Below are 27,179 nucleotides of genomic sequence, written 5' to 3'. Positions count from 1 at the left end.
TATCGGTTTTTTAATCTAAATATTTCGATTTAAAATTTTTCATTTTCGATTGTTCGACTTCTAGGCTTCTCGATTTCTCGATCTTTTGATATTTCGATTTCTAGATGTTTCAGTTTTTCAATTTCGATTTCTCGGTTTTTCGATTGTACGGTTTTTAATTTTTCGATATTTCAGTTTTGGGATTTTTCAATTTCCACATTTTTAGTTTTTCGATTTTTAGTCTTTTGATTTAAAAATTTTTTTTTTGATTTCTCGATTTTTCAAGTTTTCGATTTCTCAATTTTTCAACATTTCAAATTTGGGAATTTTTCAAAATCTCATTTTTTTCAATGTTTCGACTTTGATCGATCTTTGGACTTTCGGGATTTCGATTTTTGGGTTTTTCAATTTTCGATTTTGGGCTGTACTTCAGGGATGAGGGGAAGTCCTGTCGAAATAACCTAAGACCAATTTTTAATCCCTACCTAAATTTCAAACACTTTTTTAACAAATATCCACTAGTTTATATATTCTATTCACTTTTTTGATTTCAGTATTCAGTAGAATTTTGGAAAGATTTATACAGGGTGGTTACTAAACATGCGACAAAAATGCAAGGAGTTATTCTCTGGGTTGTTATAAAAATTTTTTGTCCTTGGGTGATTTTTGGAAAGACGCTTTGTTTCAAAGATACAGGACGAAAAAATCTTTTTGAAAAAAACAATACTTTATTAATTCGCATTACATGTAAAAATTCTTAATCTAGAAAATCTGCTGGAAATGACTACCACCAGTAAGATCATGCATCCAATATTCTCCCCCTTGACTGCCAAGCTATTTCAAAAATATCAGGGGCTGTTCTTTTTGCATCACATTCCCCTATTATCCGAATCTTTTTCATTTTCTACTAGAATAATGTACATTAATGTTTTCAAATAACACTACATACAGCCTGTTATTGAAAGGTACGTACAAAATAAAATCGGCAATTGGTCTCGAAGTATGGGTGCTAAAAACTAAAAAAAGTTCAGGTAAAAGTGTTCTCCTTTTAGAGATAAATATTATTAAAATTTATGTCCAAATTCGTTGTACGCCTCTGATAAAAAAATCATCTTTCATTTCTATAGCAACATTTAGTCTTGACAAAAGTTTTATTGTTACAGTTGCTAGGATTTACTAAAATAAATTAATTTTACCTATTTATCCTTCAGTAGCGTCTAAAAAGGTTGGATAAGGGTTAATTTTCCACTTATAATTTTGATAACACAAAATAAGTTTTTCCGACTTCTTAGACTTCGCGAAGAACTGTCCATTTTATTGTACGTACCTTTCAATAACACCCTGTATAAATAAAATCCAAGGAATTTAAGGCTACTTTTATCGCCCCGTAACTTCTAAATAAAGCGCCTTTTCGAAAATCATTCAAGGGCAAAAAATTTCAAAATAACCCAAGGAATAAACCTGGCAAATTTTTACCGCGTGTTTAGTAAACACCCTGTATAAAACCCCAGTTCTTAATTATTAAAAAATAAAAAAAAATTGAGCTCTATGTAGTATTTTGAAGGTAATAAAACTCTGTAATACGCAAACACAGAAAAAAAATGTGCACTAGTTACCATTGGAAAAGTATACACATTTTCTACTTTAGTACAGATAAAGCATTGTATTTTCAAATGCAAGAAGAGAAATAACAACAAAAATATTGTTTTGAGTTCATTTATATGTCAAAGATAAATAGAAAAACAAAAACATCATTATATAAAAATTTTGTTTGGCATACTTCATTTTCTAGGATAACCTGTATAACTGAGACAAATTTTTAAATCAATTACAGTGGATTTACTAAACAAAATTTTAAGATAATCATCTTCACGAGGATCTTAAAGTGCACCCAAAATTTCGGAGTAATGGGTTCAATAGTTTATATCTAATAAAATCGTCAACAGAAAGAAATAAACAGAAACGTGAAACCTGCATTTTCGTGTTCTAGAAGCTTTGCAACTCCAAGAAAACACGAAATTAGATATTCGTCAAAATGACTGTTTTCTTAGATCTGAGTCGAGAAGAAAAATAATCAACTGTGTCCTCCTGACTACTTGATTTATACAGGGTGTTCCGCTTCAAGGCATAAAACACAACTTCCTTTTTTCAAACGGAATATACACTATATATTTTCATATATTTAGATTGATCTCTTCTTAGGCTTTATAATCACAGTGAATTTTTGAAATTCTGATGCGACTTTGCTACGTTATTCCAATTTCCTTGAAATTTTTTAGAAAACAAGGACTCACAAAAAAATCGCAATAGGTTTATACTAAAAATTTGTGTATATCTCTACAATATTTTGTAGAGATACAAATAAAAGCACACGCTTTGTTGTGTCATAAATAAAATAGAGCCTTAATATACAAAGTGTTTATAAAAAAAATTCTAAAACGTTACTTTTCAAATATCGTTTTTTCTTCTTTTTCTATCTTTATTTTCTATATTTAAACTTTAGATGTAGTGATTGTGGGTTTTTTTTCTTTTTTAAGAGACACACCGATATATTGATGTAGCGAGAACATAAAAAACACAGAGTGTTCTATTTGAAAACACTGAAATATCCAGATTTGAAAATTGAAAGATTTTTTTTATAAACACTGTGTATCTTAAATTTGATTTAATTGATACCACAACAAAACGCCCACCTTTGTTTATGCCACCATAAAATATTGTAATACGCATCCTAAAAATAATCCTATTGTACTTTTTTTGTGAATGCATCCATTGCTAAAAAAAGAAAAGTAGAATAACGTGGCAACATCATACTGTGTGTAGTGTATGCTACTTAATGAACAGTACAACTTTAGTTTGTTACTTTTTTTCTTAGCTTAGTGACTCATCCTGTATAACAACGGCAAATTAGAACAACAATCAATTGTGTTATTTTTTACAGTATTTTACACATTCAAGTTAAAAACTTTTTTCTAAATAATTACTTAAGTAGTTGATACAAATTTTTAGAGTGTTAGATAATTTTTTATTTTACGGTTTCATTACGTTAGCGTGCTTTAAATACGAAACGATTGCAATATTTCAAAGCAACCACTTCTGAACAGACTTCCTTTAAATAACTTCTATATACTTATATAATGCGGCATATGAATGAAAATAATTCGGCTGTTATTAAACTCGCTAAAATACGAAAGTGACCCATTGTCACAGATTTCACTGAAAAAAGAATCCAAAACTCTCAATACCGGGTATTATTAAAATTTTCACACACGGCTCAAGTAATGAATAATTTACACAGCCAACCTTTCATTAGTTTCTAGTTACCAACAAGCTCTTCCACGCGAAAAAACTGCATCATCATTTTTTTTTTCAGTAAAAATTAACATGTTAATTCCTCATCGAATTAATGATTAATGGCCACTCCTGACCACTACTTGCACTCTATGAGTAGCCGCCGCACGTTTAGAAATTTAATTTGGCGATGAACTTTCACAAAACACATTTTTGTTGCGTGTCAGACGTGCCTACCAAAAAATAATTTAACCTTGTTAACCAATATTTCACTCGGACGTGGTCCATGTTTCAGGTACCTTAATTTATAAACTACAAGGAACGGATCCTGATGGTGACCCTCTTAGCTTCGGAGTCAGATCTCAACCGGGTAGCGACGTTATACGCGTTGAAAACATATCGCCTAGTGAAGCAGACGTCTATCTTAATAAGGAACTAGATAGAGAAGTAAAGTTAGATAATTAGTCCCCGTGGACAGATTGTAGAGTAAAAATTATTCCAGACGCGAGATGAGTACCCGTTAGTTTTAACCTTAACTGATGGCCGCCTTGGACAAGGTAATTACGTCACTCAAAGTCTTTTATTGCTAGTCGAAGATGTCAACGATAACACACCGATATTCACGAGTCATCAATCGTCGATTGTATTGCGAGAGGACGCCACGCCGGGAGTTATAGCCACCTTGGAGGCTACAGACGCAGACGAGGGGGCTTACGGTCAGGTGGTTTATCATTTGAGGGAGGACGATGGGGAGAGTACTTTATTTAGTGTTAGTACGGCCGGGGGAAAAGCAATAGTACGCTTAGTAGGTAAGATCTTCAAACTCGTCCAGATTCGTCTCTACAGACAAAATTGTAGGTTCTTTAGATTACGAAAAACAAACTTTGCACCAACTCAAAGTACTAGCGGTTGATCGAGCGAAACAAGGAAGGGTCAACACAGGTGTAGCCGCTCTTCTGGTAAAAGTCGAAGATGTGGAAGACCAACCACCTGAGTTTGTTAGAGTTACTTCGGTCGCTCGAGTTGCCGAAAATGCACCAATCGGAAGCTCCGTTCTTCAAGGTAGTACCCCCATCTATGTGACTCACATAACTAAAGATATTTCCAGTAACCGCGATTGATGGTGATCGTGGTGTTAATAACCCAATCAAATACTCGTTATCGTCCAACACCATCAACAAAATCTCCGATGTGTTCATTATCGAAGAAAGCACCGGAGCGGTACTAACTGCCAAAAATTTAGACCGAGAATCTCTCTCCACGAGTTCCGGTACTTACATCCTCCAGATAACGGTTAGTACGTTTTACCAAAATGCGTCTCATTATAGACAGATTTGCAGGCCACCGAATTCGGGGGTAAAGTCAAACCTTCCCCTAGCGTCACCACAGAGGTGACCGTAATCATCACCGATATCAACGACGAGAGTCCAAAATTTAGGAGTGAGTATTATGAATGCGAGATAGCGGAAAATGCACCAGTCAACACACCACTGACCTTCCTGGGTTCCGCCATGCCTGAAGTCTACGACCACGACCAGGTTAATTACCCGCATTACCATGATTCCGTATCAATAATGACGATTTTAGGGAATTAATGGTACGTTTCAGTTGTACGTAAAAGGTGCCAGCGATACTTTTGAAATAACGCCCACGAAAGTCATAAATGAAGCTACGTTTATGATTCGGGTGAGGAACTCGTCTTTGTTGGACTTCGAGCGGATCAAAGCGATCAATTTCACTGTGGTGGCGAAAGAAGTGGTTAAGTATAATCCGAAGTTTACTGAAGTGCCCGTGATCGTACGCATCTCAGACCGCAACGATAACTACCCGGAGTTTACAAAAAACGTTTATGAGGTCTTCGTACCGGAAAATTGCGATGTTGGTACTACGGTGGCTTGGGTACAAGCTCTCGATGATGATTCAGGTGTTTTTGGCACTATGGGGATTCGCTACACCCACTTAGCGGGAAGCATTCAACACATGTAAGATGATCTCTCGTTTTAAATTAATTAAGATGTTTAGTTTTTATATGTTGGCCGTTCTAAAGTAACGGAGGTGAAAATTATAGGATCATTATAACTACTTTCAACAATACGATCATTTACGAAAATCTCATTTTTTTAACGGGCTTTGATTTTCAAATTTTTAAAGGTTCTTCAGTTTTTCGATTTTTGGATGATTCCATTTTTCAGTTTTTATTTAACAATTTTTCGATTTTATAATTTTTTAATTAGAAATTATTCGATTTTTCAGTTTCTCGATTTTCAATTTTTTGTTTATTCAATTTTTCGACTTGAAATTTATCGACTCGATTTTAACTGCCACCGATTATCGAATTTTTTTAAATTCTCCAGTTCTTAGATTTTACAGTTTCTCAGTTTTTCAATTTTTTCGATATGTCAATTATTCCATTTTTCAATTTTTAATTATTAGTTGGAAATTCTTTAATTTTAAGATTTTACAAATTTTCGTCGAAAAAACGAGAAATGAAAATATTTAAACATTCCAAATTCGAAAAATTGTAAAACCTCAAAAAATGAAAAATTTAAATCGAATTGTAAGATCGAAAATTGCGAATAAAAACCGAACAACTAAAAATCAAAGGGTGGAATAATTGAAAAATCGGAAAAATAAAAAAACTGAGAAACTACAAAATCGAAAAACCGATAAATCCTTAAAAACTCGGAAATCATTGTCAGTTAAAATCGAATCGAAAAAATTTCGGTTTTTAAATTTTGCACTTTTTTACTTTTCAGTTTGTAGGTATTTTAATTCTTCGTTTTTTTTCCATTTTTCAGACTTTCGTTTTTTCAATTTTTCGACCGATTTTCGAATTTTTTGAAATTCATGAATTTTTTATTTTACAGTTTCGCAATTTTTCGATTTTTCCGATATTTCAATTATTCCATTTTCGATTTTTGTTTTTGTAATTTTGGATTTTATAATTTTTTAATTTGTAATTTTTCGAGTTTTCAAATTAAAAATTTTTAATTTTTAGATTTTACAATTCGTTTTAAATTTTTCAATTTGAGAATTTTTAATTTTTTTAATTTGGAATTTTTAGATTTTTTTCATTTTTTGTTTGTTCGATTTTTCGGTTTTTCTTTTATTTTAATTTTCAACTTACAATCTTTCCATTTTCCTCGAACTCGAAAAATTCTATATTCTAAAAATTAAAAAAATTGAAATTGGAAAAACTACAAATTAGAAAATTATAAAAACGGAAAAATCAAAAACTGAGAAAATGTAAAATCGGAAAACTGAAGAAACGAAAAATCGAAAAAATTGAGAAACTGAAAACTGGAAAAATCGGGAAAACGAAAAATTACACTCTCCAATAATTGTAAAATTGGAAAATTGCAAGGCGAAAAATTAAAGAAGCGAAAAATTGAAAAATTGAAAAATCGAAAAATACCAAATAAAAAAATTTGTAAAATCGAAGAATTGCAAAACAAAAATCAAAAAAATAAAAACTGGGAAAATGAAAATTGAATAACTCAAGAATCTTTAAAAATTCGAGAATAGGTACCAGTCAAAATTGAATCAAAAATGGCAAGTTCAAAACTTGAAGAAACCAAAAACTGAAAACTTTAAAAATCAAAAAATTGAAAATCGATAAACTGGAAAATCGAAAAATTGGAAAAGCATAAAATTAAATATCAAAAAATTGTAAAATCACCAATTGCAAGTCGAAAAATTAAAGAAACGCAAAACTGAAAAATCGAAAAAAATGTAGAATATAAAAAAAGAAAAAATTTATATCAAACTGGGAACCCGAAAAATTGCAAATCAAAAAATTCTAAAATCGAAAAATTGTAAAATAAAAACCGAAAATTTGAATAACTGAAAAATCGAGAAAATCGAAGAACTGAGAAACTGAAGGATTTTCAAAAATTCAAAAATCGGTTCCAGTTAAAATCAAATCGAAAAGTTGCAGGTAATAAAATTATATAAATTAAAAATTGAAAGAATGAAAAAAATCATAAAAGTAAAAAATCGAAAAAACGAAAAATAATAATATGAAAAAATTGGAAAGTGAAAATTCGTAACATTGAAAAAAAGAAAATAAAAATCTAGGAAGTAAAAAATCGAAGAATGGAATTATTGAAAAATCGAAAAAACTGTAAAATCGAAAAGCTAAAGTAAAACTGGCAGTTAAAATATAATAAAAAGACTGCGTGTTGAAACTGAAACCAAAAACTGAAAAATGGAAAAAAATCAAAAAATTTGAAACCCAAAAATTGAAAAATTGAGAAAAGAAAAATTAAAATACTTATATAGAAATTGTACAAAAGAAAAATTGTACCTAAGTTGTAAAATTAAAAGGTACGAAAATGTGAAAATTCGAAAAATCGACAAATGAATATAACAAAAAATTCCAAATGCGAAAAATTTTAAAACCTAAAAATTGAAAAATTTAAATCGATTTGTAAGATCGAGAATTACAAAAAAAACAAATAACTAAAATCCAAACTAAAATAATTGGAAAACCAGAAAAATAAAAAACTGAGAAACTACAATATCGAAAAACCGGAAAATTCATAAAATTCGGAAATCGGTGGGAATTAAAATCGAATCGAAAAATTGTAAGTCGAAAAATTGTAACATTTAAAAAGAAAATTAAGATCGAGAAACTCAAAAATAGAAAAACTGCAAATCGAAAAACTGAAGAAACGAAAGTCTGAAAAATGGAAAAAAGAAGAATTAATATATCTAAAAACTGAAACGTAGAAAACGTGTAAAAGCTAAAAATTTGAAAAACGAACAACCAACAAATCGAAAACGAATAATTAAAAGACTAGAATAATCCGTGGAATTATCGAAAAATTGAGAAACTGTAAAATCGAAAAACTGAAGAATTTTCAAAAATTGAAAAATCAGTGTCAGGTCGAATCGAATTGAAAAATTTCAAGTCGAAAACTTGAAGAAATGAAAAATTGTATAATCGGAAAGAATAAAAAAAAATTAAAATCGAGAAACTAAAAAATTGAAAAATTGAAAATAAAAAACTTATGAAATGAGAATCTGAAAAATCAAATAAACCAAAAAATAATATATGTAAAAATTGATAATTCAAAAAAACGTAAAATCTAAAAAGTGAGAAAGTTAAAACTGAAACCGAAAAATTACAAATCACAAAATTATAGAACCGAAAAATTCCAAAATACACTTCCAAAAACAAAAAAAATCGAAACACGGATTAATTGAAAAATCCCAATAATCATAAAATTGCGAAACTGTGAAATCGAAAAACTAGAGAAAAAATTGAAGAAAGGAAAAATTGGAACATCGGAAAAAATTTTAAAAAATAAAAGTCGGGAAACTAAAAAATCAAAAAATTGACACAACGAAAAATAAACATATCTAAAAATAACTGCAAAATTGAAAAAACTGCGAGTCGACTGGAAAATTGAAAAATTAAATTAGAAAATAAAAAAATGTAAATGGAGAACCCAAAAATTAAGAATCTAAAAGTTTAAAACCGGAAGAACTGAAGAAACGAAAAATAAAAATATTAAAAATTGGAACACTAAAATATCGAAAAGAAAAATCAAAAGACTCAAAAATGAAAAATTCGAAAAATCGAAAAATTGCAAAATGTAAAATTGAGAACTTAAAAAATTGTAAATCGAAAAATTGCAAGTCAAAAACTGATGAAATTAACAATTGAAAAATCAAAAAAACAAAAAAATAAAATATCCAAAAATTGAAACCGAAAAATCGTAAAATTGTAAACTCAAAAAATTGCAAATCAGAAAATTGTAGAATCCAAGAATTCCAAAATAAACATCGAAGAACTACAAAATCGAAAAATGGAATCATTGGAAAATCTCAATAATTGAAAAATCGAAAAACTGTAAAATTGAAAAATTGGAGAAAAATTGCAAGTCGAAAAAGTGAAGAAACTAACAATTGAAACACCGGAAAAAAATTTAAAAAATGAAAATCGTGGAACTAAAAAATCGAAAAATCGAGACAACGAAAAATAACATATCTAAAAATAACTGTAAAATCGACAAATTGCAAGTCGATTGAAAAATTGAAAAATTAATCGAGAAAATAAAAAATTAAAAATCGAGGACCCGAAAAATTTAAAACCTGCAGAACTGAAGAAACGAAAACTAAAAAAAAATAAAAATTGGGACACTAAAATATCGAAAAGAAAAACTGAAAGACTGAAAAATGAAAAATTTGAAAAAACGAAAAATTGGAAAGCGTAACATTGAAAACTTGAAAAATTGCAAGTCAAAAACTGATGAAATTAAAATCTGAAAAATCAAAAAATTGTAAAATCTAAGAATTAATAAATTTAAAATTGAAAACCAGAAAAATTGTATATCAGAAAATTGTAGAATCGAAGAATCGCAAAATAAACATCGGAGAACTACAAAATAGAAAAATGGAATCATTGAAAATCGCAATAATTGAAAAATCGAGAGATTGTAAAATCGAAAAACTGGAGAAAAAATTGCAAATCGAGAGACAACAAAAAATTAACATATCCAAAAATAATTGTAAAATCGAAAAATTGCAAGTCAATTGGAAAATTATAAAATTAAACGAGAAAATTAAAAGTTAACAATCGTGGACCCGAAAAATTAAAATCCAACATTTTAAAATCTGGAGAACTGAAGAAATGAAAAATGAAACAATTAAAAATTGGGACACCAAAACATCGAAAAGAAAAATCGAAAAATTCAAAATTTGAAAAATCTAAAAATTGAATAATTTTTTAACATTCAAAAATCGGTGCCAATGAAAAACTACTTTAACAAAACAACATAAACACGACAAAAGTAATAATATTCAAATTAGCACCCGTAACATTTTACAACTTTTTGCCTTTAACTCATTTTTAGCTAATTCTGACACCAATTCTTCTTCCACTTCTTATTTTGTTTGAGTTTAGGAACAAAAATGGGTTTTTTTTACGCTCCGAATTAATTTTACCTAGAATGGCCAATACATAAGTGCCTAATTAACATTCATGGTAACCCAGGTTAGACCTTCATCCCACCACCGGCGTAATCTCGGTGAAAAAAGCCGGCGGTCCCAACTGGGACCGTGAACAAGTGTCCCGCCACTACCTAACCGTAGAGGCCCGCGACGACCTAGGCGTCGGCAACCGCAACACCGTCCAACTCATCATCAACATCGAAGACGTCAACGACAACGCCCCCATCTTCACCCAAAGCCGCTACGAAGCCCGCCTCCTCGAAAACCGCCTCGACTTCGAAAACCCGCTCAAGGTAGAAGCCAGAGACGCGGACCTAAACGGGACCAAAAACAGCGAGATCGAGTACTCCGTCTTCGGCGAACTGGGCTACAACTTCACCATGGACCCCGCTTCCGGCGTCATCAAGCCCGTCGGGCCCCTCGACTTCGAGCTCCTCGAGGGCTCCTCGAGCGAGAACATCCGGCAGTTGCATTTGACCGTTCGGGCCAGAGACTGGGGCAATCCTAGCTTATTCAGCGACGTCCCATTGCATATTTATGTCCAGGATGTGAACGACCACGCGCCCGTCTTCGAGTATTCCGTCTACAATAAATCCGTGCCGGAGAATATCCCCGGTGGCACATCTATTCTCCAAGTTAGAGCCAAGGATTTCGACGGGTCTTCCCCGAACAATCGAATCGTATACAGAATTCAAAATGGAGCTGCCGATAAATTTATAATTGGGGCAGAGAGCGGCGTTATTTCCGTGGCGAGAGGAGCCTCGTTAGATCCTGACTTAACCCAACCCAGAACGTTGCATTATTCCTTAAACGTAGTAGCCCTGGATGGAGCTCCCGGAGAAAATCAATTGCAGGCCGCGGTTACGGTTAATGTCAGCATATTGGATGTTAATAATAAAAGTCCGGTGTTCTATGAACCCGATACAATTACAGTGCGCGAAAACACGGCGGTAAGACACACTATTTTGTCGCTAGTTTTGGCTAATTCCGATTTTCGTAGGTTGGTAGCGTCATAGCCAAACTGAAGGCTAAGGATCTGGACAACACAGCCCACTTGGTATACATGATCGACCCCAAAGCCTGTGCTGCTAAAACCGAAAGAGGGGTTCTTTTAAAAGCCAGCGACTTTAATTGTAGTGAAACTTTTCATTTGAACCCCTCTTCCGGAGTATTAACTATTGCTACACAATTAGATCGTGAAGTAGTAGAAAAGGTACAAATGGGATTAATCGTAGAAGACACAGCGTCCGAAACCGGAAAACAACTAGCTACTAGTAAGTATTCACAGTTTTCATTGATATTTTAGAAAAAAATTACTAATCTTCAGCTACAATCACCATCGTCATTGAAGATATTAATGACAATAGCCCCAAATTCCAAAAGCCATTCTATAAGTTCTCCATCACTGAAAACAGCAAGAATGGGGTTACAATCGGTAATGTGTTGGCTGATGATGCTGATAAGAACAAAACAATAACTTACACTCTTGATGGACGTTATGAAATAACAGAACTCATTCATTTGGACAGCGACTCTGGCGATTTAATTGTTGCAAACAAGATAGACCATGAACTTTACGAATGGCTAAATTTAACGGTAGTTTATTTTGATTATGTTTTTGATGTTTGTTAACCTCGAAGTTCCCGCTCCTCAGAAGTCGGTAAAAAACGTGAAAAATTTTCTCCGGTTGGTCAGTGACGCAAGATGCGTAAGTGACAATTGATTTTTGTTGCGAAGTCAACAGTCGATGTAATTTTTTACTTCCTGAGCGTAAGCTTACGAAATATTGTAAACGAAGTCTTTGGACGACTGGCTACTTTTATGTTTTTCGACGTTTCATGACCCCCAGAGTATGAAAAAATAGGTCCCCGTTTCCGTCTGTCTGTCTGTCTGTCGTTTACCCCAATTTTTATTAGACAGTTAATAATCTGTCTGCATCTATCCAAATTGATAGACGTGTCCTTGCAAAAATGTTGATGACGTCATCAAAAAATTTTGTAATGGGAAAACTCACTTGAAACGTCGACCAATTTTTCGTTGTTTCATTTTCTTTAATTTTTCTCTTTTTCCATTTTGCAATGTTTCGCTTTCATAATTTTTCGTTTTTCAATTTTAGTTTTTTCAAATTTCATCAGTTTTTTGTTTCTTCATTTTTTCGATTTGCAATTTTTAGACATTACAATTTTTTATTTTTCGACTTTTCAGTTTCTTAATTTTTAATTTTTCAAGTTCTTGATTTTGATTTTTCATTTTCTCGATTTTTTTGATTTTATATTACAATTTTTGTTTTCATTTCCTGTATTTTTTCGATGTTTCTTCCGATTTTATGATTTTTCGTCTATTCAATTTTTCAAATTTTCAATTTTTGATTTTTCAGTTCCTTGAATTTCCAATGTTTAGATTTTTCAATTCTCCGATTTTCCAAATTTTTTAATTTTCCATATTTCGATTTTGCAATATTTGGTTTTTCCGATTTTTACTATTTCGACAATTAAGTTTCTCATTTTTTAATCTTTCAATTTTTCAATTTTTGTATCTCCAATTTTTTAAGTTCTGGATTTCCAATTTTTAGGTTTTTTAAAGTTTTTTTTCATTTTATACTTTTTCGTTTTACCGTTTTTGATTTTTTAATTTTACATTTTTGCAATTTTTCCATCTTTTTGATTCGAAAAGTTGAAAAATCAAAGACTGAGGAAACGAAAAATTGAAACATTGAAAAACTAAAAATTGGGAAACTTAAAAGTCAAAAAATATTAATGAATCGAAAAATTGGAAAACCCAAAAATTGGAAAATCGTCAAAAAACTGTAGAAGTCAAAGATCGAAAAATTGAAAAACTAAATATCACAAATTCAAAATCGAAAAATTGTAAAATCTAAAAATTGAAAAATATAAAATTGAAAACCCTAAAAATTGAAAATCACAAAACTATAGAATCGAAAAATTATCAACTAAACATCGGAAAACTCAAAAATCGAACAATGGAATAACTGAAAAATCGGAATAATCGAAAAAATGAGAAATTGTAAAACGAAAAACTGGAGAATCTTCAAAAATTCGAAAACCAATGCCAGTCGGAAAAATGAAGAAACGAAAAATGAAAAAAAATCAATGAAAATTGACAATCGGGAAACTGAAAAATTGAAAAAACAAGAAAAGAAAAATTTGAACATTTGAAAATTGTAAAATGGAAAAATTGTTAAGTCGAAAGATTAAAGAAACGAAAAACGAAAAATCAGAACAACGAAAAATGAAAAAATTTATCTAAAACTTCCAAATTCGAAAAATTCTAACATCTAAAAATTAAAAAAATTAAATTTAAATTGTAAAACCTAAAAACTGAAAATATTGGAAATGAAAACCTGAAAAATTGCAAATCAAAAAATTGATAAATCTAAAATTGGAATAATTAAAATATTGGAAAAACTGAGGAACTGCAAAATCGATTTAAAAATCGGATTGAAAACTTGCAAGTCGAAAACCTGAAGAAACGAAAAATTGTGAAAAATTAAAAAAGTGGAAATCGAGAACCTAAAAAAACGAAAAATCGAGACAACAAAAAATTAAAATTAAATATGGACAAATTGAAAAATTAAAAAATTGAATAAATAAAAATGATTTAAAATCCAACAATTACAAAATGGAGAAATTATAAAATCGTAAAATTGGAAAAGTGAAAACTTTTTAAAATTATAATTATTATTACATATTTAAAATGAAAATTAAAAAAATTGCAAATCAAAAATTGAAGAAAAGAAAAATTGAGAAAATGGAAAATCTAAAATCGAAAAAACGAAAAATTAAAAAATCTAAAAGTTGAAAAATTGAAAAATTAAAAACCGAAAAAATGAAAGCCGCGAAATTGCAAATCGAAAAACTGAAAACCGAAAAATTGCAAATCAAAAATTTTAAAATCCGAAAATTGAAAAATTAGAAAATCAGAACATCGAAAACGCGAAAAGCTGAAAAACTAAGAGAGAATAAAAAGCACAAATGAAAAATTGCAAATCGAAAAATTGAAAAAACAAAAAATTAAAAATTAAAAATTAAAACCTCCAAAAGGTAGAAAATCAGAAAACTGAAAATTTAAAAAGAAAAACTCGAAATTACGCATTATAAAATTGACGAAACAAAAAAAAACACGAAAATTAATAATTGTTAATCGAAAAATTGAAGAAACGAAAAAGTGAAAAAATTAAAGTTGATAAAACAAAAAATTATAAAATCGAACATGAAAAAATCGAAACATTGTAAAAAAAAGGAAAATAAAAAACCACAACGACAAACTGTAAATCGAAAACTTGAATGAAAAATTAAAGAATGGAAAAATTGAAAAATTAAAAACTGAAAATTCCACAAATTTGAAATGGAAAAATTGCAAAATCTAAAAATTGAACAAACAAAAAAATGACAAACTGAAAAACCGAAAATCGAAAAATTGAAAAAACAAAAAAACATAATTTAAACAGTGAAGAATCGAATAATTAAAAAAAAAAAGAAAACGGAAAGAAAAACTGCAAATCAAAAACTGAAGAAACGAAAAATTGAAAAATCGAGAAAATGAAAAATCTAAAATAGAAGAAAGGAAAAATTAAAAATTAAAATTTGAAAAATACAAAAATGGAAAACTGAAAAATTTCAAATCGAAAAATTGAAAACCGAAAAATTACAATTCGAAAAATTGAAAAATCCATAAATTGAAAAATTTCACATTGAAAAAACACAAATTATAAAATCTGAACATTGGAAACCCGAAAAAAAGAAGAAACAAAAAATTGAACAACTTAAAGTTGAAAAAACAAAAAATAATAAATTGGAATATGGAAAAATAGTAAAAATAAAGAAAATAAAAAACTAAAACGAAAAATTACAAATCGAAAAATTAAAGAATCGAAAAAATTTAAAAATTGAAAACTCCAGTAATTTTGAATCGACAAATTGCAAAATCTAAAAACTGAACAAGTTAAAAATTGAAAAATTAAAAAATCGCAAATCGAAAAATTGAAGAATCGAATAACTGAAAAAATAAAGAAAAAGAAACGAAAAATTGCATATCAGAAAATTGAAGAAACGTAAAAATGAAAAATCGAGAAAATGAAAAATCTAAAATTGAAAAAACGAAAAATTTTTCAACTATTAAATCTTAATAGTTGAAAAATCGAAAAACTGAAAACCGAAAAACTGCAAATCGAAAAATGAAATCCGAAAAATTGCAAATCGAAAAATTTAAAAATCCAAAAATCGAAAAATTTCTCATTGAAAAAAACAAATTATAAAATCACAACATTGAAAACCCGAAAAATTGAGAAAATAAAGAAAATGAAAAATCGAAATGAAAAATTGCAAATCGAAAAATTGAAAAAACGAAAAATTTAAAAGTTACAAATTGGAACATGCGAATGTCAAAAATTCAAGAAACTGAAAATTTAAAAATGAAAACTCGAAGTTGCACATCGTAAAACGGAAGAACCGCAAAATTGAAAAAACTGAACTTGAGAAAACAAAAAATTATAAATCGGGACATGCAAAAATCCGAATATTAAAAAAATAAAGAAAACAAAAAACCGAAACGAAAAATTGCAAATCGAAAATTTGACGAATTGAAAAATTAAAGAATCAAAAAATTGAAAATTTAAAAATTGAAAACTCCAGAAATTTTAAAAGGGGAAATTATTGCAAAATGTAAAAATTGATGAAACAAAAAAAAAGTATATAATTGAAACATTGAAAAACCGAATAATGAAAAAAATAAAGAAAACGAATCGAAAAATTACAAATCGGAAAACTGAAAAATTAAAAATTGAAAACTCAAATCGAAAATTTGCAAAATCTAAAAATTGGAAAATTAAAAGTTGGAAAATTGAAAAACTGAAAAAAATGACAAATTGAAAAACTGAGAAATAAAATCAAAAATCGCATTTTGGATGAGAGAATTCGCGTTAGAATTTCACGACGAATGGACCTCAGACGGCAGACAGACAAAGAGACACAAACGGAGACACATTTTTTCATTTTCTAGAAGTCATGAACGTCGAGAATACACGAAACGGCCATCGTCGGTTGGACCCGATTACCATACGTCCTTAGTTTAGACTCGGGAAGCAAAAATGGAATTTTAACACGACTAACTGGTAACTAACAACACCATCGGGAATAGTCTCACATAAAATGAGTTTTCTGCGCCGCCAGGTCAAAGTGGAACGTAAATCAAACGGTACTCCATCCGAAAGTAAAAGTTGTTCTCACTCATTTAATGAGATAGTTTTTCATTTCATTACTACTATTTCACCAGTCTTATAGTAGCTAAATTTTACCGACCTCTGAGGGATTCAGTTTAAACCCCGTAGCCATTCCCACTCCCGTTTTAAGAAAATTGTCGTTCGCAGGTTAAAGCAACTGACTCAGGCTTTCCCCCGCGCTTTTCCCGAGTGGAAATTTTCATCCAAATTTTAGACGAAAACGACAATAATCCCTACTTCCTGCTGGAACCGCAATCTCTGCTGATATCCGAAGACACCACAGTGGGTAGACAAGTCGCAATAATCGAAGCTCGCGATTCCGATTCCGGCGAGTACGGAAAAATCACCTATTTGCTCGATCGGCTCTCATCTCAAGGAAAATTCAGTCTGGATGCTGACACCGGCATTCTAAAAGTATCTGACGGATTAGATCGAGAGGAAAAACAAAACTACCTGCTCGTAATCGAAGCCTGGGACAACTACCAATACGGTTTCAGCAGCGGCGAGAGCCGAAACGCCTTCAAACACATCAAGTAAAATCTGCACAAAAACGCGAACCACCAATTAATTAACCGCTTTCAGCGTGACCATCCTAGATGTTAATGATAACCCTCCGCAAATCCTTGTTCCGCCTTACTGCATCAACATCACGGAATTTCATGAACCGGGGCAAACCATTACCACATTTCACGCTTCGGACGCCGATGATCCAAATACATCAAACGGACAGGTAGATACGCACCGGAGCGTTTTTTCTTTATTGAACGATTTTTCGAAAATAGGTGATCATCGACATATCTGACGGCAATCAAAAGAATTTTTTCGCGCTTCAACAAATCAGTGAATGGACGGCTGAACTGAGGACGACGACGTCGTTGAGAGGGAGACATGGAAACTACACTCTTAGTATAAGGGCACAGGATTTGGGGACACCGAGTCACTTGGTGGAGGAACCCATTCACATTTGTGTTACCGATTTTAACGACCATCCGCCTCTATTTGTCAGCCCTCCACACAATTCGACCCTTCGCGTCCCAGAGGTAAATCACATCCCTCGAAAAAAAGTAATTCAGTCTGTGTTTAATAGAACGCCACTGTTGGAAGCGCGTTGGTTAAAATAGTCGCTACAGATGAAGACGTCGGGGCTAACGGTGTAGTCCGATATCGTCTAAAAGTTGACCCTGCCGGACATTGGAAGAGTTTCAATTTACAACCGGTTTCAGGAATTTTGGAATTAAGGTTACCACTAAGCAGAAAAAAGCAAAAAGTTTACGACGTAAGTCACTCCGACTTTAAATATCACGTTAATAACCCAATTTGTATGTAGATCAGAATCGAAGCTTACGATCTTGGAGTCCCGTCACTCAGTTCAGACCTAGATCTCACGATCTACGTAAGCAACATCAACGACTACCAACCACAGTTTCTAGTAGATGAATTTACAACCAACTTCACAGGTACTAATCTCTTATCAAAATCAATCAAACCTGTATTCAAATTTCCAGAAAACAAGATCGCGGGAGTGGAAAGTAGACTCCTGCCTGAAACCGTGGATAGAGACGAGATGGAATTTGACGGTCCGTTTACCCCAATTTGCTACTTCATAGTAGGTGGCAATGAAAATGGGTTATTTAAATTGCGACCTATCGAACATCTCTTAACGGTACTCTCCACTTGTAATTATTGTCTTCCTTGATTAAAATATTCTCCTAGGTTACTAGACCTTTAGACCGTGAAGAAAAGGATAGTCATCTGCTTTTAATTAAGGCCACTGAAGATTGTTCAAAGCCACCACGGAACGAAAGTTTCTTTGATGCTTCAGATGACACCCAATTAAAAGTGTTGGTCAAGGTGTTAGATGTTAATGACAACCCACCGCAGTTTATCCACAGGGTATTCACAGGGGGTGTCAGCACCGCCACTAGCTTTGGAACGACGTTCATGGAAGTGAAGGTAGTAAATTAAATCACAACTATTCATAGTATTATTGGTACGATTTTCGATTATAGGCTGAAGACGCCGATCTAGGGAAAAACGCAATCGTGTCCTACTACCTCATCGGAAAAATCCAAATGACCCTCACCGAAGGTTTAGACAGTTTAAAAAGGGAGCCGTTTTTGGTCGACAGAGACACAGGCGCTATACAATTAAATTTTGACCCTCAGCAAGGCATGAAAGGCTATTTTGACTTCATGGTGTTGGTGAATGATACAGGGGGTCTTCAAGATATGGCTAGAGTTTTCATTTATCTTTTAAGAGCCGACCAAAGAGTTAGGTTTGTTTTGAGGCAACAACCCCCCGAATTGAGGAACAAAATTGAGGCTTTTAGAGAGTAAACAAGACTATGATAGTGTGGACACCCTAATAATGATTTATTTTTAGAATTTTGGGCAACGTGACCGGAGCGATTGTGAACGTCGATGAATTTCGTGTCCATGCCAACCATGATGGTACTATAGACAAAACCAGAACAGATTTGTACTTGCATCTAGTGGACAGACGAGACAACTCGATTATAGAAGTAGATGAAGTTCTGAGATTAGTAGATCAGAATACGGAAAAACTAGACGGGTTATTCAAGGTAATAAAATAAAATGGTCCTTCGAGCCGGATGGCCAATAACATTATTTCTGCCAAATCATTTTTTTTTACTCCTTGAGAGTAAGCTAGGCAAGTATTGTAATCGACTCCATTGTTCTCTCTGCCTGTCTGTCGTCCGTTAGAATTTTTATTAGACGGATAATCTCCGAAACTACTGGAAAAAATACCAACATATTGCAATTTTTTAAGTTCTAGATTTCCAATTTTTAGGTTTTTTATAGTTTTTATTTTATACTTTTTCGTTTTTAATTAAACATCCAAAAATTTACGAAATCGTAAAAAAGTGAAAAATCAAAAAAGTGAAAAATCGAAAAATTTCAAATCGGAGAACTGAAGAAAGGAAAAATTGAAACATTGAAAAACTAAAAGTCGAAATAAATTAATTAATCGAAAAATTGGCAAGAAGAAAAAACGAATCAAGTCGAAAAATTGGAAAAACCAAAAATTGTAAAATTGTCAAAATTGTGAAGTCGAACAACTATCACATTGAAAAATCTAAAAATTGGAAAATTTAATATCCACAAATTGAAACATGAAAAATTGAAAAATCGATTAAAGGAAAAAGTTTTAAAATCAAGTAATTGAAAAAATGTTAAATTTTTAAAATTCCAATATTTTACATATTTGAAATGAAAACTAGAAAAGTGCCAATCAAAAACTGAATAAACGAAAAATTCAAAAATCGAGAAACTGAAAAATTTTAAATTGAAAAATTGAATAATTAAAAAATCTAAGACCCGGTTTACAGAAGCACAATTGAATTTTTGATTGGGATTAAATCTTGAACACGGTGTTAAAGTACCACGTGACCGATTTTAAGCCAATCAGACGGCGTTAAACACCTCTCTAAATGCGGGATTAACTTAATCTCGGTTAAAATATTGTATAAACTGGCCCTTAAAGTTGAAAAATCGAAAAATCGACGAATTCAAAAAATCCAAAAAGTGAAAATTTTCACATTGAAAATAAGAAAAATCATAAAATCAGAACATCGAAAAACCGAAAAATTAAAAAATAATGACCATAAAACACCGAAACGAAAAATTGAAAAATAAAAAAATAAAAAATTGAAACAACCAAAAGTTGTAAAACCGAAAAATTGAAAAATTTCAAATTGGAAAAACAAAAAATTATAACATTGAAACATTGAAAAATCGAAGAATTGTAAAAATAAAGAAAATGAAAAACTGAAACGACAAATTGCAAATCGAAAATTTGAAGAAATAAAAAACTGAAAAATTGAAAAATTGAAAACCGAAAAACTGTAAATTGAAAAATTGAAAACCCAAAAATTGAATGAAAAAAAAAGAAAATAAGAAACCGAAATGAAAAACTCCGATTCGAAAAATTAAAACATCCAAAAGTTGGAACACCGAAAAATTTAAAAATGAAATCTGGAAGTCTTGTAAGTGGTTAAATTGAAGAAAAAATAAATAAAAAATTGAAAAATTGCAAATCGAAACATTGGACAAACGAAAAATTAAAAATTTTAAATTGGAAAGCAAAAATTTATAAAATCCCATTGAAAAATCGAAAAATTGTAAAAATAAAGGAAATGAAAAACCGAAACGAGAATTTGCAAATCGAAAATTTGAAGGAATGAAAAATTAAAAAATCCATAAATTGATTGAAAAAATAAAGAAAATAAAAAACGAAACGAAACATTGCAAATCTAATAATTGAAGAAACGAAAAATTAAAAATTGAAAACTCGTGAAATTGCAATCAAACAATTGCAAATTTTAAAAACTGAAGCATCCAAAAGTTGGAAAACCGAAAATTTACTCTAAAAATTTAAAAACGAAAACTCGAAAAGTTGCAAGTCGTAAAATTGAAGAAAAAAAAAATTAAAAATTGAAAAAACAAAACATTATAAAATCGAAATATCGAAAATTTGAAGAAATGAAAAATTGAAAAAGTAAAGAAAATAAACCGAAATGAAAAACTGCAACTTGAAAAATCGATGATATGAAAAACTGAAAATCGAAAAATCGTAAAATTACAAACTGAAACATCCAAAAGTTAGAAAATCGAAACTCAAAAATTAAAAAATTAAAACTCGAAGTTACATATCGTAAAACTGACAAAACAAAAAAAAAACTGGAAAATTGAAAAATTGCAAATCGAAAAATTGAATGAAAAATTTAAAAAATTGTAATTGAAAAAACAAACCTATATTTCGGAACATGGAAAAATGGAAAAAATTAAAAAAATGAAAAATTAAAGAATCGAAAAAATTGGAAAATTAAAAATTGAAAACTCGAGAAATTTTAAATCGAAAAATTCCAAAATCTAAAAATTGAAGAAACAAAAAAATGAAAAATTGAAGAAACCGAAAATTGATAAACCATAAACTGATTAAATCCAAAAACGGAACAATGAAAAATCGAATAATTCAAAAAATATAGAAAACGAAACGAAAAGTTGAAAAATCCAAACATTGAAAAATCGAAAAATTGAAAGCCGAAAAATTGTAATTCGAAAAACTGAAAAATCTACAAATTAATTGAAAAAAGAAAGAGAAAAAAACGAAATGAAAAACTGCAATTTAAAAAATTGAAGAAATGAAAAATTGAAATATCTACAAATTGAAACATCCATGAGTTGGAAAACCCAAAGATTGAAAAATTTTAAAATGAAAACTCGAAGAGTTGCAAGTACTAAGATTGACGAAAAAATGAAACAATTGAAAAATTAGAAATCGAAAAACTAAAAAAACGAAAAATTGAAAAATTTGAAATTGGAAAAATCTTACAATTGCAAAAATAAAGGAAATGAAAAACCGAAACAAGAAATTACAAATCGAAAATTTGAAGAAATGAAAAATTGCAAAATTGAAAAATCCAATTGATTGAAAAAATAAAGAAAAAAATTGAAATGAAAAACTGCAATTCGAAAAACTGAGGAAATGAAAAATAGAAAATCCAAAAATTAAAAAATCTCAAAAATCCAAACGCCCAAAAGTTGGAAAACCAAAAAATTGAAAAATGAGAACTCAGAGAGTTACAAGTCATAAAATCGAAGAAAAGAAAAATTGTAAATCGAAAAATTGAGAAATCCAAAAATTGACTGAAAAAGTGAATAAAAAACCGAAATGAAAAACTGCAATTCGAAAAATTGAAGAAATGAAAAATCGAAACTGAAAATTTAAAAATGAAAACTCGAAGTTACGTATCGTAGAATTTACGAAACAAAAAAAGTGAGAAACTGAAAAAATTGTACTCGACAAAACAAACAATTATAATTTGAAACATGGGAAAATTGAAAAATTGTAAAAATAAAGAAATTAAAAAACCGAAACGAAAAATTCCAAATCGAAAATTTGAAGAAATGAAGAATTAAAAAATCAAAAAAATTAAAAATTAAGAATTGAAAACTTATAAATTTTAAATAGAAAAATTTTACAATCAAAAAATTGAAAAAAGAAAAAAAATGAACAATTCAAGAAGCGAAAAATTGAAAAAACAAAAAATGATAAAATCCGAACATTGAAAAATCGAATAAATGAAAAAATAAAGAAAACGAAATGAAAAATCGAAAATTGAAAAATTGAAAAATTAAAAACTAAAATATCCTAAAGTTGGAAAATTGAAACTGAGAATTTAAAAATGAAAACTCGAAGTTACAAATCGTAGAATTAAAGAAAGAAAAAAAGTGAAAAACTGAAAAAATTGTAATTGAAAAAACACAATTATAATTCGGAACATGGAAAAATCGAAAAATTGTTAAAATAAAGAAATTAAAAAACCGAAACGAAAAACTCCAAATCGAAAATTTGAGGAAAAGAAAAATTAAAGAATCAAAAAATTGGAAAATTAAAAATTGAAAACTCAAACAAAAAAAACCGAATAATTCAAGAAGCGAAAAATTGAAAAAACAAAAAATGATAAAATCCGAACATTGAAAAATCGAATAAATGAAAAAATAAAAAAAACAAAACGAAAACTTGCAAATTGAAAAATCGAAAAATATAAAAATTGGAAAAATCAAAAGTTGGAAAATTGGATACATATTTGTATCTATTCTAAGCATTGGTCTAAAGTCATTTAAATTGGACTTCCTTCACTCCTGATATATAATCAAAACATTGAAAAATTTATACTTGAAAACTCAAAAAATTGCAAATCGACAAACAGAAAAAAAAATGAAGTATTGAGAAATTCAGTTCAAAAAACTGCGGGACAGTCATTTACGCAACTGGATTGTACTTTCTAGAGGTTATCAGAAAAGAAAAATCGCAAAAACAATTAATTAGAATAGAGGGAAGTTCTATCGAAATAACTTTCGACCAAATTTTTTTTAATATAATTTATTTATTTAACTGAAAGTTACAGTGAGTGGAGGATATATCCTTTGAACACTCATTACAAATTGAATTAATTGAAAGAAAGCAAAGGAACTAATTTCTTTTTTTGAAGATTTTCACAGTGGCTAATTATAATTAATCATTCTTGTAGGAGTTCAACGTTTTGGACACACAACCAGGAGGAAGCCTCGCCCTAAAAATCGCCAAAGGTGCTAACACCACCTTCTGGTTAACAGCAGCGACTTTATTCCTTTTGCTGCTTCTACTCTTGTGCCTCGCTTTATGCATCAACCAAAGACAAACCTACCACAGAAAACTAAAAGCAGCCACCGCCACCGCTTATGGTCAGTACAATTTTCATCCCAAACAAAAAAAAATTAACATATTTTTAGTACACGCAGATTCCGATCTTGACGGCCGTGGACTTAGTGCCTTGAGTGGCAGGGTCCCCAACACCAACAAACACAGCATGGAAGGAAGCAACCCCATATGGATGCAAGCTTACGAAAACGAATGGTACAAAAACGCTGATGAATTTAGGTAATTAATTAACACATATTTAATATAGAACATTCTACAGTGTGTTTTGCAGCCAAAACTCGGAGCACGACTCCTTGGACGAAAACGTGGTCAGCTGTGGCGAGCTTCCCCACTGTAATAATCTACAGCATGTTAATAATAACGTGCGACCGCAAAATGTGTATCAGACTTTACCTCCGGCTTTACCGCGGAGGAAACTTGAAACAACTGAACTGTAAAAAAATGACAGCCGCTTGCGTCTTGCGTCGGCTAGGCAACACACAATACTCGTGCGATGGCAGGATGTCTATATTTAGACTTGTTGTTACGGATGGTGATGTTGCAAGATATTTGGATTGCCTTAATGCAAATAATAAAAGAAAATTATAAACGATAACTGTGACGAAACGCTATTTATAAATAACCACAAAGTATTAATAAATGTGTGAATTTGTACGTAAACACCTGCCATGGATGGAAGGTGGACATCTGGCGCGTATATGTGTAAATTTTCGAATGTCGTCCCAAATTTTATTTTTGTCCTTAGGCTACTTGGGTGAAAATGCGTTTTACTTTTAAGTTCGAAGCGTGATACAACCGCAGGTGCGATTAAGAGCCTGTTTGCAACAATGTTGAGCCGTGTTTACCGACACGTGTGGAATTTTATAGTTGTTTTAATTTCCTCCATTGCATAAACCTCTTGTAAATACCATTGTAAGATAAATACAAAAATAAAACAATTACTTAGATAATACACTTGTTTTAGTAATTACTCACTCCAACCGGGACACATTTGAATTTAACAATCCCGTTTTCTGATTGGCGGCGGCACCATTTACTCACCAATCGAAAAATACCCGAAACGTACGCCAAGTTTAATTTAAGCATAACAAAATCTATAAATACGAAATGCTCAACGATTTGAATTATTTATTAAAATTTGTTACGATCCACCTAATGTTTATTATTAATAATTATTCAAGACGTTACGAATGTCAAGAACTTTCAACATTGCTTAAATTATGACGTAATAACCGAGTTTAGATATTTTGTCATACTCTGCTCACAATTTTGATCGAACCACATACTTACGACCTTCACGTGTAACGATTAATTTTAGCCGTTTCCAAGTGCCGCTCCGTCTCTTCCGGGTGCGGACTACGATGAGAAGTGGAAACCGAATTTCTAATTTTTGTATTTCAACCGAGAAGCGGCTCACGTTCAGTGAACACTCCAAGTTATAACTTCGTTGCGGCTGCAAGGTAGAAAATATATATTTTTATTATATGTAAAGCACTTTACTGATGAAATTATCGGTTGCAGAGGAAATGTCCGAGGCAAAGGCAGATACCGTTCCCGGTTTGGGATTTAAAGATAAGGAAAAGGCTCTGGAAACGATAAAAAATTTAGAAGGGAGGGATCCGGATTACCAAAAACTGGCCATCAAGGGGTTGATCGGAAGGGCTAAACGCACCCTAACTTGTAAGTAAAAATATCTTAAATTAACGTGAAAAAGCGGAATCGTTTTTTGTGGACACGATTCAAAAGAAGTAAAAGCTATTTAAAAACAACTAATTTAAACGCGGTGTTTAACCGCCAAAATGTGACGTGTTGTTGAAGCTCACTTCCACACGGTATTTTTTACACATTCACGCCCACCCTTAACACATTAAATTTCGACGGCGGCTGTAATTTATTGCGCCATTATCTTTATGATTAAATACACAAAAATTAAATTCGTTTTAATTATTTCAGTAACCAAAGACAAAGAAAAGCTTCAGAATATAAATGAAGCGATGGCCGTTTTTGACGAATGGCTGAACAATTTTGAGAAAAACGGTTCGTCGAAGGAAAACCGTTCCTATTTGCCATTGAACGCCATCAAGGCTTTGCTACCTCTTAAAAAACAGTACAAAATAGACGACCCCCAGGTGGAGTCTTTCTACAACGCCTATAAAGAAGCTAGTGGTGAGTACAAGAACTTGAGAACAGTTTCCAGTGGCGAAAATGAACCAACTTGGGACATTGTGAGGAACACTGAGCTGAAAAAATTATTGAAAGACATTGAAGACAACAAACCCAATTTATGGAAGGACGATTTGCCTACTGAAGAACACATGAAGTTGATTTTGTGGGGTTACAGCCCTGACGCCAGTAAAATTAAGAAAAGCATTTCTAAATTTGAGGAAAAACTGGGGTCTGGAGAGAAGGAGTCATCCGATGAATCTGACGACGAAGTAAGAGGCAGCAAACGGAAGTCTGACGGAGAAGGATCGTCTGACGAAAGCCCCAGCAAAAAGAAAAGAAATGATTAAAAACTCTGTACACCTACATTTCACTTAGTAGTTACAAAAGTGTTATATTTTTCTATATTCTGTTACAGACAGCATTTAAAATATTTATATAACGTTTCTTACCTCTTGTTGAACAACTGGATTTGTAATAATATTGAATTTACAATAAACAACTCGAATTTCAAATGTATCTCTTAAAAGTTAACAATTTTGACAAGCAGGAATACCAACCAAACCACAAGATGGCACTGTAGTTATCACATTGACAATGACATTTCGTTGACATTTCCCCTTTGTGAATTTTTTGTGATTGTTTACATACAAAAAACAACAATTGCATGGAAATTGTTGAAAGTAATTTCAACGGATGAATAAAGAATACGCAACTGAAAAAGGCAACACCAAAAGTTCCTATTTTTCACTTTAAAAAATCAATGAACACCAATTTGGAAAAATGACAATAAATTATTAGGGTTATGGCCGAAACAGACTGTGCTAGTGAGAGCGCTAGCTCTGTTTGTGACGAAGAACGCGTGAGGAGATTGTTTCAAGCGTGTGATGCTAATGGAGATGGTTACATTGATAGGTAGAAATTTGTACTAATTAATTTACATGTCTATATTTTGTGGTTGTTTTATAGTCAAGATTTGCTTGCAATTTGTCGAGAGCTTAGTCTAGAAGACTCTCTTGACGAACTTATGCTTCAACTTGGAGCTGACGCTCAGGGAAGAATCTCATATGCACAGTTTCTACAAAGAAGACTGGCATTAAGACCTGAAATTGATGCTCTAAAAAGCACAACTAAAGACAACTCAAGCGAAATTAGTCAAGGTATATTTTTAACAATTTTAAAAGTAAAAGAGAGTGATTGAGTTGCCATTTTACAGGAAAACTTGATAGGTGGGAGTGGGATTCAGGTGCTAGAGATATGAGTCCAGTACCCAAAACTATAGCAGGTAATCCTGACAAGTGTGCAGAAGAGAATTCACTCAAGG

The 27,179-nt window shown here is 31.1% G+C and overlaps 3 protein-coding genes and 1 long non-coding RNA gene across 5 annotated transcripts in view; 3 read left to right on the top strand and 1 right to left on the bottom strand.

Moving 5' to 3' along the window:
* Nucleotides 1–24,593, top strand: part of LOC135127118 (cadherin-23) — a 71,145-nt gene extending 46,552 nt beyond the window's left edge. The window contains exons 3-23 of the mRNA XM_064053450.1: nt 3,566–3,717; nt 3,773–4,079; nt 4,129–4,332; nt 4,379–4,563; nt 4,611–4,808; nt 4,858–5,252; nt 10,271–11,177; nt 11,228–11,501; nt 11,555–11,823; nt 16,613–16,998; nt 17,048–17,195; nt 17,248–17,505; nt 17,553–17,741; nt 17,793–17,922; nt 17,971–18,128; nt 18,179–18,418; nt 18,475–18,797; nt 18,848–19,046; nt 23,523–23,715; nt 23,764–23,911; nt 23,964–24,593. Coding sequence (XP_063909520.1) covers nt 3,566–3,717; nt 3,773–4,079; nt 4,129–4,332; nt 4,379–4,563; nt 4,611–4,808; nt 4,858–5,252; nt 10,271–11,177; nt 11,228–11,501; nt 11,555–11,823; nt 16,613–16,998; nt 17,048–17,195; nt 17,248–17,505; nt 17,553–17,741; nt 17,793–17,922; nt 17,971–18,128; nt 18,179–18,418; nt 18,475–18,797; nt 18,848–19,046; nt 23,523–23,715; nt 23,764–23,911; nt 23,964–24,129 — 5,429 coding nt within the window. The 3' untranslated portion in view covers nt 24,130–24,593. The remainder of the gene's footprint in view (nt 1–3,565; nt 3,718–3,772; nt 4,080–4,128; nt 4,333–4,378; nt 4,564–4,610; nt 4,809–4,857; nt 5,253–10,270; nt 11,178–11,227; nt 11,502–11,554; nt 11,824–16,612; nt 16,999–17,047; nt 17,196–17,247; nt 17,506–17,552; nt 17,742–17,792; nt 17,923–17,970; nt 18,129–18,178; nt 18,419–18,474; nt 18,798–18,847; nt 19,047–23,522; nt 23,716–23,763; nt 23,912–23,963) is intronic.
* The window catches only part of LOC135127129 (uncharacterized), a 91,746-nt gene extending 66,682 nt beyond the window's left edge, over nt 1–25,064 (bottom strand). Inside the window, exon 1 of the long non-coding RNA XR_010280173.1 lies at nt 24,983–25,064. This is a non-coding gene — a long non-coding RNA (uncharacterized LOC135127129). The remainder of the gene's footprint in view (nt 1–24,982) is intronic.
* LOC135127125 (uncharacterized) lies at nt 25,049–26,370 on the top strand. The gene is made up of 3 exons (XM_064053466.1): nt 25,049–25,152; nt 25,214–25,372; nt 25,646–26,370. The coding sequence occupies exons 2-3, from the start codon at nt 25,219–25,221 to the stop codon at nt 26,203–26,205; spliced, it is 714 nt and encodes a 237-aa protein (XP_063909536.1). The 5' UTR covers nt 25,049–25,152; nt 25,214–25,218; the 3' UTR covers nt 26,206–26,370.
* Nucleotides 26,371–26,453: 83 nt separating this feature from the next.
* LOC135127122 (uncharacterized protein) overlaps nt 26,454–27,179 on the top strand; it is a 134,506-nt gene continuing 133,780 nt past the window's right edge. For both annotated transcript variants that reach the window (XM_064053462.1, XM_064053457.1), the window contains exons 1-3: nt 26,454–26,770; nt 26,825–27,015; nt 27,072–27,178. In XM_064053462.1, coding sequence (XP_063909532.1) covers nt 26,661–26,770; nt 26,825–27,015; nt 27,072–27,178 — 408 coding nt within the window. In that variant the 5' untranslated portion in view covers nt 26,454–26,660. The remainder of the gene's footprint in view (nt 26,771–26,824; nt 27,016–27,071; nt 27,179) is intronic.

Source organism: Zophobas morio, unplaced genomic scaffold (genome assembly GCF_036711695.1).
Source record: "Zophobas morio isolate AGI-343-1 ecotype UQ-CSIRO unplaced genomic scaffold, CSIRO_AGI_Zmor_V1 ptg000011l, whole genome shotgun sequence".
Lineage (NCBI taxonomy): Eukaryota > Metazoa > Arthropoda > Insecta > Coleoptera > Tenebrionidae > Zophobas > Zophobas morio.
The sequence above is the reverse complement of the archived record's forward strand: the minus strand, read 5'-3'. Positions and strand labels throughout refer to the sequence as shown.